This window comes from Loxodonta africana, chromosome 1 (genome assembly GCF_030014295.1).
Source record: "Loxodonta africana isolate mLoxAfr1 chromosome 1, mLoxAfr1.hap2, whole genome shotgun sequence".
In the NCBI taxonomy this organism is placed as follows: domain Eukaryota; kingdom Metazoa; phylum Chordata; class Mammalia; order Proboscidea; family Elephantidae; genus Loxodonta; species Loxodonta africana.
The window spans coordinates 108,278,752-108,291,812 of record NC_087342.1 but is presented as its reverse complement, the minus strand read 5'-3'; the positions used below and the strand labels follow the sequence as shown (position 1 = coordinate 108,291,812).

The 13,061-nt window shown below is 43.8% G+C and overlaps 1 protein-coding gene across 10 annotated transcripts in view; it reads right to left on the bottom strand.

Annotated features, from left to right (window-relative positions):
- The window catches only part of RUNX2 (RUNX family transcription factor 2), a 380,120-nt gene extending 368,734 nt beyond the window's left edge, over window positions 1–11,386 (bottom strand). For 4 of the 10 annotated variants that reach the window (XR_010322252.1, XR_010322253.1, XR_010322254.1 and 1 more), the window contains exons 1-2: window positions 10,567–11,386; window positions 1,358–1,514 (exon numbers count right to left, since the gene is read on the bottom strand). Coding sequence is in view for 6 of the 10 variants with exons in the window: in XM_064286808.1 (XP_064142878.1) it covers window positions 1,358–1,514; window positions 10,567–10,932 (523 nt within the window). In the remaining 4 variants the exon portion in view is untranslated. The remainder of the gene's footprint in view (window positions 1–1,357; window positions 1,515–10,566) is intronic. The other 6 variants (XM_064286808.1, XM_064286836.1, XM_064286813.1 and 3 more) reach the window with 4 other exon arrangements.
- Window positions 11,387–13,061: the final 1,675 nt, after the last annotated feature.

Here is a 13,061-nt window from a genome sequence, read left to right as displayed (position 1 = left end):
GAGACCTTTAACTGTACTATAGACATCCAGCAGGAGCTGAGAAAAAAAAGAATGAATACATTCACACATACCGTATTTAAAACCTAATTAGTCAATAGTAAGATAGGATGTGTGTTTTTTTCTCTTAATGAAAGTAAAGTAAACCTGATTCAGAGGTAACTCCCTAGTTTTCATTCTGCCAGAGGCTCAGAGCCTCATTCTCTTTCAACCAACCTTTCAGTGACAGTAACTCATTAGCATGCATCATTTTTTTTTTTTTTAAGTTAAAAAGTACAACTTCTTGGCCCTGTTCCTAGAAAGTAAACTAAAACTACTCATCGGAAACAGGCTTGCTTGAATTTCCCTTATCAGGTTTTTACCATGGTAATAATTTGACATCTGATCCAAACTAAAGAGCAATTATTGGACCTGTTTTAAAAACTAGTGCTTTCTCATTTCCTAACTCAAACCTATGTTGTAGTGATTCTATAGGGCTTTATAACTGTACTTCACCTTCTCCTACAGTAGTCTAGTTTCTCTTCTTACAGACCTACTAAAAATGGAAATAATAGATTCAATAAACAAATGAATATAATACTTCTGATAGGGGCATGACTACTAAAAGTCCCTCTGTAGAATAAGTAAATAAAAACTGAAATACTGGTTTCCTTAGAGACTTTTTTAAAAACATTAACCCCATCAATGAAGCAGCTGTGAAAACCCTAAAAGGGAATATTTTCTACTTTATGATCCTTTTAAGGATTCCTAATATACAAATATGGATGATGGAAACCTTAAATTGTGCAGAAATATTCAAGAGTCCTATCATTCATCCGTCTGGGCAATTCTGTATAGTCAATCTAACATTATTCAGTTATTCAAATAAAAAACCTTCCATAAAAAAACAATAATATTTTAACAGAGTCTCATTATGAGAATAAACTGAATCCTATAGAGGTAACATATGTGATAGGTGAAGAGCATTATGCCTGCTGTTCTTGCAACAAATTAGAACAAACTGATGTCATCAAGAAACTGGTCCAATGCATCCATATTTATCTTCCCTTTGCCAGGCCATTTACTGTTATTCCACAACACGTAATTCACAGCTGCTCTTCCTCTCTACTTCATATGCTCACACCCAGTGAAATTAGGAACTCTTCTGAAAATGCTGTTTGAACGCTCAATATCAAACAAATGAAAAAGGCTTAAGTGACTCACAAAAACGCTTGACTTTCATCTGGACATACTGAAATAAAACCTTCAGTAATTCTGTTCAGTAAAAGAAGGTGCTGCTTTGTATATATACCAATCTACGTTTCCTCAGAGGATCCTAGTGTGTTTATTCCATCGTCAATATCAAACATCAGAGACTTACCTCGTCCACTCCGGCCCACAAATCTCAGATCGTTGAACCTTGCTACTTGGTTTTTCATGACAGCAGAGGCATTTCGGAGCTCAGCAGAATAGTTTTCATCGTTACCCGCCATGACAGTAACCACAGTCCCATCTGGTACCTCGCCGAGGGCTACCACCTACATAAAACAGGAAACACAGCAGCAATAATGGCACATCAGAACAGCTTAAAAACCAAGAATATATTCTCATGGTAAATGATGTGCCTTATCAGGACTCAGCGCTCCAGTCCAGTAATGGCAGACAGAAATGAAGCATCTGCTTATGGGCTCTGATACCACTTCAAACAGACCAATGTTCCAGGGTACACCCATTTCAAAGGCAGGCAAAAGTCCCCTTCATTTGTTGTTGGATTCTTCACAAAATACACGTACATTTTTTATTAAATCCCCATGTTCAGTTGTCCGTAGGAATTAGGCCACAGAAGAAAAGCTGCAGATTGCATTGTACATATTAAGGCACTGCCTGTCTGCAGCCTGGGGAGCCCTGAGGTGTGGTCTCATCCAGATCACAGGCTAAAGAATAGAAAATCTGGTCAGCTCTATGGGAGAAGGCTTGCAGAGGAATTCTGGAGTTCCTGACAGCATGGAGTTCCAGACACAGTGGTATCCAGGACTACATTCTATCTCCTTACTTTGAGCTAGATATTCAGCTGTAATTGCACTACAAATATTTGCTGAATGCCCACTCTGCAGTGGGACCAGTGGGATATGCAAAGCCATCAAGAAGGCTAAAAGTCTAGGTGCAGAACAGAGATATATACCAGGCTGAAAATGATCAATGAATGGTACAGAGAGAAAGTCTATACTTCTGTCTGTCCCATCTACCATTTTTGAAATGACACCTTTGCCTCCTTAATTGTCAAGAGGCTGAGGCAGACTAACTCAGTCAAGTAAAGGTGCAGATTAATTATTCTTTGAGGGTAATAAGCATTTTTCACTATTCCAAGGCTAGGAACCACACTTTTAACCTGGGTCATCTAACTTGCAAATGTGTGCTCTGATCAACAGGGAGCCTGGTAAGGGAATACTGGTCAGATCCTTCACTGTCATGTAGAAAGCATACTACTCTTAATCAATTACCAAGATCTTGATAACAACCTTTTCTCTCAACTCTCTTCCAGGATCATATATTCAGATTATTTCTATCTCTTGCTTATTTGGCTCTCAGATGCCCTCATGATAACTAAGCAATGCATCCAGCTAGAGTAGCCCACTACTCTGTGACAATAACACTGACGTGTGCTTACCCATGTGGCAAACATTCCATTCATCCTTCTTGCCTCTCTAGTACTACTCCCTCCTCTGACCTCTGACAACACTTCCAAAAGCACACCTAAGCATTTAATGCCACGCTCCCAATAAACCTTGCACATACTCCCATTAAAGCAAATTTCTTTCAGTGTGATTAAAAACAGACACCATAACTATACTTCAAGGCACCCTTGTGGTGCAATGGTTAAGCACTCAGCTGCTAACCGCCAGCAGTTCCATGGGAGAAAAGACCTGGCAATCTGCTCTTGTATTAACAGATCCTTTTGGGCAGCTCTACTCTGTCCTATCTGGTCGCCATGAGTCAGAATCAACTCAATGGCACACAACAGTTTTATACTTTAGGGCTGAAATTCCCTCATCCATAAACCCTACCCCAACACCCCTCCACTACAGCCTCTGCTCTAGCCAGACCAACCAAACAAACAAGAAACGTGTTAATATTTTTTTTTCATCCTTACTTGTCTCTTAGGCTGCTTCTGAGTTCCATTCCTTCCTCTAACACTTTGTTACTCAGTTCAATATCATAAAGCGTTCCTTAAATTAACCTAGCACCCACTTTCCACAGCATTCTCATTTCAGTGTACATCTATTAATGATCTACATACTCCTTTTCATATACTAGCCCAAGGCTGAGGGACTTGCTCCTAGGAGTTCAGCTTATATTAGATAAGAAACTCTAAGAGGGAAGGGCCTTCATCAGTCTTGTTCACCACTATATCCCCAGCTTCTAAAACAGTACCTAGTCCACAGTGCTTGATAATTTTTTTTTTTTTTTTAAGAAATAAGTGAAAAAGCTCCATAAAGAGCATCACTTCCCACAACCAGCAGTCTGGGGCTACCAGCTAAAACTCTAAGAAAACTAGTTAAGGTTGAATCAGTATCCCTTACTAGCAGCAATGTGCCCTTGCTCCAAACTATTTTTCTGATAACTTTCCATCAGAGAGGGAATTATGCCAACTACCCTTTACCTACAGCGTAATTACTCTATTCAATCCAAGAAGTCTCCTAGGTCAAGGGTAAACTCTTGAGAACAAGACTCCCTCCCATGAGTCCAAACAACCCTGCATACTGGAACTGGTAGCTCAAATGGGTACTGGGTATAGGTAGTGATATACTCTTGATAAGTGGCTCTGGTGGTACAGTGGCTAAGCGCTCAGCTGCTGACTGGAAGGTCAGTTGGTTTGAATCTAGAGTGGGAGAAAGATGCAGCAGTCTGCCTCTGTAAAGATTTATAGCCTATGGGGCAGTTCTACTCTGTCCTATAGGCTCTCTATGAGCCGGAATTTGACTCACTGGCAATGGGTTATGGGTACTCCTGATGAAGGCAATGTGCTTTTCAGTATTTAAACTTTATAATACCAAAAATTGTGACCATTTGGAAATGCTCAAATAACTGACTACGTTTGCCACTATGCATCTGAATCTTTGACATTTTGTACACTCAGCATATTGTGTTTTAACACCTGCTGTGTGACTTTCTAAATATGTCACCGATAAGCATATTAATGAAGACAGAAGAAAATTTGCACTGTTTAGAATAAATGCACTAAAAATTAAGAGGCCCACTTTTTTCCCCACCTCTGCTATAACCTCACATAAGTAACTTCATCTCCAGGAATCAGTTTTCTAACCTATACACTAGAAATTAAAAAAAAAAAAAAAAAAAGTCTGTAAAACTTAGAAGATACAATATAAATAAAGACTGTGGTTAATAAATAAAGAGCGTGGTTATCACGGTGGACTTTTTGTAAGACAAGAAAGTTAAATTAGTGTTTGTTCTGTTCGAAGTCTGATGCATGCTAAACATAGACTTTTACTTATAAACATCCCTAAAGGTTTCAATTTAATACGTAATTCTTCACATCACGTCCTGAGATGTTCTTTGGGGGTGTTGAGAGATCTAAGATGACTGCTGGGTTTCACTCCAGTCTGGCTAAATTTCAGAAAAAAATAAAGAAATCTGTCCCATTATAAAAGTTTTCAAGAGCTTTGGGACATTATTATTTTACTGCATATTTTTAACATAATGGGCTTTTTTTAGTTAGAAGAAAAGGAAAATTGGTTCAATATGGGAAAATATGAGAGAAAAGATTCCCTAAGAGTAAAATACATAAATTCATTTTACTTTGCTTAAGCTACATAGTAATGACCATATTAAATATTGGTATGTGTTACGTATTACAATTAATAACAAAACAGATAGACAATCACAAGTTCTCTCAGTCTTCTATGAGGCTTAGAATGTGGCCTGCAAAAAAAAAAAAAAAAATCAAGATGCTAACTAACACCATGTAGTGACAGCCTCTCCTGTTAGGGCTGGACTCTATTTAATGGCCGAGGATATTGTCTTTTTCTGCTATTCACTCTAGCAAATCAGGCTGCCCAATATTTTTCTGAGGAAAATAAAAAGAGGATGGGGAGGTGTACTGTATTTGACTCTATATCAATCAAAAGTGTAATTATATGTTTGAGGGTTAACGAACAAAAAAAAAAGTAAATCTCTGAAGCTAAAAGGTTTCCCTTGGAGATTCTTAACTGTGTTTATCTAAAAGCAAACCAAAAGAATCAAGAAATTTTTACACATTTGATCTGCGCCAAACCCAAGCAATGAGAAAATATTTTTTAGGGGTAGAGGGCAGTCAAAAAAATCACTATTTAACCAGTTAGGAATAAGCATGAATTAAAAATTGCTTCCATCCTATCTAATATGAAAGTACTATACAGAGTAATTCGTGATGAAACCTTAACAATTAAATTTCTAGGTGTTTTTAAAATATTAAATCTACAAATTCAAGACACGTCATGGGAAAGAGGGCAGTAATTTTCTGTCCTGGCACCTCAGAATAGAGAAAGAAGTTCCTTTACTCAGCACCCCTCACTATAACTAGCGTTCCGATCATACGATATGTAGTTTGTACAAAATAAACTAAAAGGATATTTAATTCTAGAAATGGTATTAAATTTTGTATGAGACTCCTTTTGACTGTAACTGTGAATTACTCTAAAAGAGAAGCAATGGAGAATTAACTCAGACCCTTAAAATTGTTTTTGTGGTCTCAGAATATGGAAGTTAAAATTGCCTATGACATTTCCACGGATAGAGCGCAAGTCTTAACTAACCAATTACTCTTGCAGGCCAATGTCATTTGGCACATTGTACTTTTACTTACAGTACAATTGAAATATAATTATTTTTCAAGATAGAATCTGATCAACTCTTTCTTTGTATTAAAAAGAAGGGTGAGACAGTAATTGCAAAAAGCGCAAATTCTATTCTATGGTAATTATTTTAAAATAACTTTAAATTGGTAAGTTTTTATCAAAAAGTTCCAACAAATATTATAGCAAATTTTTAGAATTTAACCCCAAATCTAGGAAAATCCAGTAGAATTATAGAAAAAAAGTAAATAGAAGATAATGGATCATTTTATAATTTTTAAAATATGTCAAGGAAATAAATTTTGATGGTAATTTATTTCAGTTGTGAAGCTGATTTAGATCATCTCACAACAGATCCTCTAGAATTTTGAAAAGATACAAACAGCAATGCCAAGGGAAAAAAATAATGAAAGATATCTACTATAGCTGTTTCCAAATATTTTTTAAATGTTTTAAATATTTATTTTCCATCCAAACTCATTTGTTCAGATTACCCTATCTGATCTTGAAATTTTTAACTTCAAATAACCTTTATTGCATTTAAAGGCATAACAAAAATCTGTCTTTATACAACCTGAAATCTATTACAATTTGCATAATTTTACATAACAATTCATATTAGGTTTAATAAGTTTTTAACAAGTTTAATAATAACCTGTTTTCCCTTCTTTAGGTATAATTAGATTAAAAGACACAAAATCTGATCATTAAATATGTAAGAAAAATACAACTTACGAGTGTCAAGTATTTCATTTCACACTTTTTTTTGATGAAAAAAATTATTTTCAAATAGAAATTCCTCAATCCTTTTGAAACCCTCCATTAGACAAATACTAAAAGGTAGCTGTATTAAAGATACAGAATCAGCTACGATTAATAGGTCATTTATCTAAAAATGGGTTTTCTTTCTTTAACATTGCCAGAAAAACATACGATACTGGTACATACATAGTTCAGTGTTCTGTAACTTAAAACAGCACAACAGGCTTGCACTACTTTTAGTTTTAAAACGTACATCTGGACTTAAAATTTCTGCATAGTGTTTCAGCTTGAAGTTATTTAAAGCAACTGAGTTATGAACCCTGAACACCAGGCTTCACAGTGGAAATGCTGACAGATCCCTCACTGTAAGGGTGCTACTGGATGTTGGGTTAACATGTTCTCTCCACTATTTCTACCTGACCATCAACCAATGAACGGAATTTGCAAACTGCTTTTTTGTCACTAGAATTATCTAGGACAGAAAGGGTCTAGGATCCTCTAATAGTATATTTTAACTATTTTAAGCTTTCAGTGAAATACACCTGAAAGAAATGTTAAAAATATTTATTTCCATTTCCTTGACACCTGGGGGAACTGAATATTTCAAGACTGCAGAGCTTTGTTAAAAATACAATGCTAATAAACAACTTTCCATATTTAAAAGTATACTAGTTTTTTTTTTGCATTTTTACATCAGTATAACGCAAGTCAAGTCAGTATAACTGAATTGAGTATTTTTATACAATCCCAAAACAAGATCAGATGAACAACACTAATACTTATATTTTAATACAATACATTGTCAGTATCATTTTGAAATACTATCTTAACATACCAAAACACAGTCTAATGAGTTCATTTCTGATTTCTACAGCTCCGAGCTCAGCGTCACAGACATAAGACGTGGGTTCAATAAATAGTTATTATATTGATTTGAACACCAGACTTCTCAACATTTAAGTCCTGTATGTTGTGTTTATGTGCACTTGAAAATGTATTTACCTATCTGCTAACTGCTCCACAGCACTAAAACTTATTTTATACATAGCTGTAAATAAGACAGCCAAATTGCTGTCACCACTTTCAAAACTGAGCCTTCTTTATATTATTTGTTCATTACAGATGTATTTGATTAATTTGTAAGAGTGCAGAAAGTCTACTGCTCTCAGGCTATTATCAGGGAAGTAAGGTAAAGAGAGGTTGTTTTTCAACATTCAGATGAAAACAATAGCAACTGTCAAAATCTGGATGTCCCAAATATCTACGTAATATTTTTTAGCACTGAGACAAAACTTCTATATATAGTGGAGCCCAGTTTTTATCCACTATTTGAATTCCTCCAAACACAGATATGGTGACAGAGTCAAGTTTTAGATTAATTAACGTGAATTAAAATACTCCATTTAATATGGCTACTTGTTCTCTACATTTTATGTATGGCTTAAAAGTAAACGACGGCAGTGGGTTTAAAAGTAAAATAACAAAAAATGTACTTGGTGTAATTAACAATAAGGATGATTAATATAGTAACAAAAGCAATTTATTTTCGAAAGAATTTTAACAGGTTGGTAGTGAGAAAACCTGAAGATAATATCCAAAATATCTGAGAACTAGCTCAAACTAAATTGCATTCTATCCTTATGCCAAAAGAAAAAAAAATCCTTTCCATTCAAAATACTCCTGCTCACTATCAGTTCAGCATCTTAAGTGTAAGAGAGAAGCCCAAGACAGTTATACTTAAACATATTTAGCACGAAAAACAGTATATAGAGCATCAAACATCTACATGATATCTTTTAAAATGTAGGCACCTATCCTTATAACCCACCTAACCTGACTTCTGGCACTGTATAGACAAAATATCTACATTTGTATTCTTTGTTTTTATCCAGGTGTGTTTTGTTTTGGGGAAAACAAATTTCCAACCTCATATAAGGCTAATTTAGGAATTTCTGGGCCCTTGGGCAATGAACATTTCAAAAGATACCTTTTATAAGTAAATTTAAACCTATTCTGAGCTTTCCATACTTCAAGAAAGAAAACACCAACCTACAAAATGGGTGGTTTATAAAAGGAGAAATGTGACGGTTAAAAAAAAAAAAATTACTTGAGCCAACTGCAAAATGAAACTCGCCCCAGAACGCAACATCCCCTTTCCACAACAATTCATTCTGATTTCTGTTCTGATATAAGAACTAGCAAGATAACCAGCTCTAATTGACCTGGGCTCCCCTTTCTTTCCACCCCACCCACACACGGAATCTGAATGGGTTCGTGGGGCGGGGAGAGGAGAGATGTGTGATCAACAACTGAGAACTGCCAGTGGCCCATGGGAGTTTGGCCCCAGGGTCCGCAATGGAGGAACTGGCAAGATTCCTTTTTTTTTTTTTTCTCCCTCCCCCAAGGCCCTGCTTAGCGTGTTCTCCACAGACGCCAGAGCCCTGGGGCCCCACGCCGACCTCCTCAAACTCCCAGGCGAGTCAGGGCCAGAGGCGGCTTTTTTGAGTGCTCTTTTCCCTGTCTCTCTAACCTCCCTCTCTATCGCCGGCGTCTAGTCTTGCGAGTGTGGACAGCCCGGTAACCCATTTCCCCTTCAATCCAGTGCGCGCCTGGCTAAGGGGGCTCCGCGTCTCCCCCTGGCGAGAGCTGCCCAGGGAAATCCCGACCGCATTCTGGAAACCCTTAGGGCTACTGCGAGAGGCTGCGGACCCTACATCCTCAGCCTGCCGAGCTGCTGCCTGCGACTCCGCCACTGACACCCGACCTCAAACTAACGGGCCGGATCCGCTGAGGAGGCCGCCGGGCGCAGGGCGCGCGGCAACCGCTCTCGGGCCCCCGGGGTCACTCCCTCTGCGCCCACAGCGCGGCCAGGAGCCACCCACTATCTTTGGGAAGCAGAAGGAGGGGCGAGATGACCTTTTGGCATTTAAGTACTCTAAAAGTAATAATAAAGCAAATCTGCAAAAATGTCACCTCAGTTTTCAAGTCGGGCGAACCGAAGACGTTTCACAGGTTTCCCTCAACCCTCCCAGGCAGGGCAAAGAGGGGAGCTAGGCCCAGGCGGGAAGAGGCAACCCGAGCCCCCGCGCCCCTCCCCTTGCCGGCGCCTCCTTGCACTCGAGGGTCCAGCGCCCCGGACAGCGAGCTCCCCCGCCTCGGGCGCGCGGCGGCCCCGCCTTCCTCGCCGGTAAAGGGAACTGGCGTGGGTCAGCGAACAGAGCAAATGCCTGGGTCTTGCAATCCCTCCGGTCCCCGAGTCCCCAGGTTTGCCTGGGACTCTCCTAGGTACGGGTACTAGGGCCCGCGAGCTGTCGCCTGCAACCCGCGCCCCGCCCTGGGCGATAACTCCCGGCGCAGGCCCCCGCGAAGATCGGCCCCCGAGCCCGGGAGGGACCGGGGCCGCAGGGGCTCAAGCGGGTTGGAGACGGCTCGGACACCAGCCGAGGGGCGTTTGGCTCCGAGTGGAGGGATGGGATGGGGGTGGGATTGCACCGGACCCCGGGGAGGGGCGGTGCCCGCAGCCCGCGAAGCGAGGTCGGCCGGGCTGCCAGGGAAGGGGTGCAAGGGTGTAGAGGGAGAGTGCCGGAATCCTCGCCCCCGGAGAAGGGGGCGGGGTGGGGCAAGTCGGGGCGACGGCGCAGAGTGGGCACCTGGGGGCTCCTAAGGAGACGGGAGACAGCTCAGGGCAGAGGGTTACAGCAGAGGCCGGGAGGCTCGAGGGGTGATGCTCAGGTAAAGGGGCCGAGCGCTAAGGTCCGGGTGGCTGCGGCACAGGTGGGAAAGGGAAGCGGGATCTGCGCCCCGAGCACGCCGGGGGCACCGGACGGACAGGGTCGACCGGTGTGCCTCGGGTCAGAGCCGCCCAGACGGGAGGCCTTGGAGGTCGTCCGGGCCCCGGCCCTGGCGCGTGTGAAGACACCGGCGAGCAGGTCCTGGGGCGAAGGGCCGGGGGCGGGGGGCGGCCGCAGCCTCTTACCTTGAAGGCCACGGGCAGAGTCTTGTTGCAGCGCCAGTGCGAGGGCAGCACGGAGCACAGGAAGTTGGGGCTGTCGGTGCGGACGAGCTCGGCCGGGTGGTCGGCGATAATCTCCACCATGGTGCGGTTGTCGTGCGGCGGCCGCAACCGGGGTACGGCGGCCGCCGCCGCTGCTGCCGCCGCCGCCGCTGCCGCCGCCGCCGCCGCCTCCTGCTGCTGCTGTTGCTGCTGCTGCTGCTGCTGTTGTTGCTGCTGCTGCTGTTGCGCAGCCACCACCGGGCTCACGTCGCTCATCTTGCCGGGCTGCAAGCTGCTGGAGGGGGGGCTGAAGCGCCGGCTGGTGCTCGGATCTACGGGAATACGCATCACAACAGCCACAAGTTAGCGAAGTGGCCGGGGGAGGGGGAGGAGGGTGGAAATGAGGGGCGAGGAGGAGGAAATTGGGGGGGTGGAGGCGAGACGGGGGGAAAGGGGATGGAGGTGATGGGGCCGAGGAGGTGAGAGATCAAGTTCGCTGGAGCCGGCTGCCGAGCGGAGTGTGATGGGGCCAGCGGTGGCGATGCGGCGCAGTCGGGTTGGCGGGTAGGGAGACCCGGGAGGCGCAGATCTTTGCCGGAGCCCTTGAAACTCCCGGGATGGCAGCTGCGAACGGGCGCGGGGGTGCGTATGGCCCGGGGAGGCGGGGGGCCTGAGTTTGCAGCGTGGAGTGGGGTCCCCTGAGGCACCGTGTCCTGGGTGCGCTGGCGCCCCCTCCCAGTTCGAGGCCGGCGGTGTCGTGGGGTGGGTTCAGAAGTCCAGCCCCGGAGCCGGCATAGCCGCGCGCTGCCCTCCACCGCCGCGCCGCGCCGCGCGCAGCTGCCCAGCTGCAGGCGTCCGCGCCTCCGCCCGCCCGCGCCGCCGCCGCCGCCGCCGCCTCCGCCTCCTCCGCGGCGGCCGCCGCACCCCCCGCGCCGGCTGCTCGCTCAGATTCCTCCTGCGGCGGCTGCCAGCCTGGCTCCCCGGCTCGGCTCCTGCCTTTCCCTTCTTCTCTCCCTCTCACCGCCACCTCCTTGCATCCACTCCCTCCTGCTATTTGCAAGGCTCCCCCGTCCCTCGCGCTTGAACGTGTCTGCCAGGAGATAAATCGCGGGCAGCGGATCTCCGGACAGCGGATCTCGAGCCTGCGAATCGCAGCCGCTGCCGCCGCCCGCCGGTCGCAAGAAGGAGCCCCCCGGACGCTGCGCGCAGCTTCCGAAACCGAGATAGGCGGCCCCAGTCTAGGGGGATCTGGCCTGGTCGTGTCCTTTTGCCGCCCCCCCCCAAGACAAGGGACCCCTCTTGACTAGACGAGATTGAAGCTGAGACGCCAGAGAGTCGCGGGCTGCTCTGACTGTCGTTATTTTTCGGTGTAACTTCAGGAGAGGAGGAAGGAAAATTCTTGAGCGTCTGCGCTGACTTCTCAGAGCTCTTCACCCTCCCCACAGCACCCCACCCCCACCTCTGCCGGAGCGGCTCCGGGGGGGAAAAGAAAAATCTTGCAGCGTTTGGGTTTTTTTTGTTTTGTTTTGTTGGTCACAAGTGGCACAAAAAATGGGGGGGGGGGCCTTGTCAAAATAGTTTTTAGAAACTCAGGTGGGTGACGGGACACTTTTTTCTTATAAAGTTAAACATGCCATTCCTAGAGAACAAGGATGAGTTTTTTAAAGGACTGGAAAACTGTCAGCTTGGTGATTAAAATAACTGCAAAAACCCTTGCTAGGCTAAAACCCAGCAGTTTTCCATGAATTTCTATCTTTTATTCAGTCTGTTCTGCATCTAAAACCAAGTCTAGCGTCTTAACTTTCTTCCCCACCGCTCCCGGAAAAAAAATTAAAAATTAAAAATTAAAAATGCTTCAATGGCTGTTTATTTATGTATTTATTTCCCAATGTGGGTTTAAAAAGCGACTTTGGATCCCCCAAAAAGTTGTGGTCGAAAGGATGAAGGAGCGCGAAAAAAAGCGGCAGTTTTTACCTAAAATGTGGTTTTTGGAGGCTGGGATTTCTAATGATTAGGTTTTTGTGGTTTATATAGACACGACTCTGGCGAGGGCGATCATTACGCTGATGAGAGTCAGAAGCACGTGGGTGTCTCCGACCAGCCTCAAACTCTGAGCCTTCAAAACAAATAAAACAATGTGCGGCGCCCGCAGAAGCCGGGAAATCCGCTTGAGGCTATTGCACCCGCAAGAAGGGACCAAGGGGCTTTTCCCCCCGCCCCCTGCCTTGCGTATTGGTACGTTCCTTGCTTTTTGTTAAGCTGGTTTAAGCCTTCCGAAGCTTGAAAACATGTTTACAAATAGAATTATTAGTTGCTAAAGTTTCAAAGATTGCTAATAGGGTATCCGACACAATAATAAGTGATTTTATAAAGTAAATGAAAAAAATTATAATGCAGTTTTAAAGAAGAAAGATGGTTGGGTCATCATTCACCAGCCCCATCTTATTAAAGACGATTTACATATCCATTAATAAGTG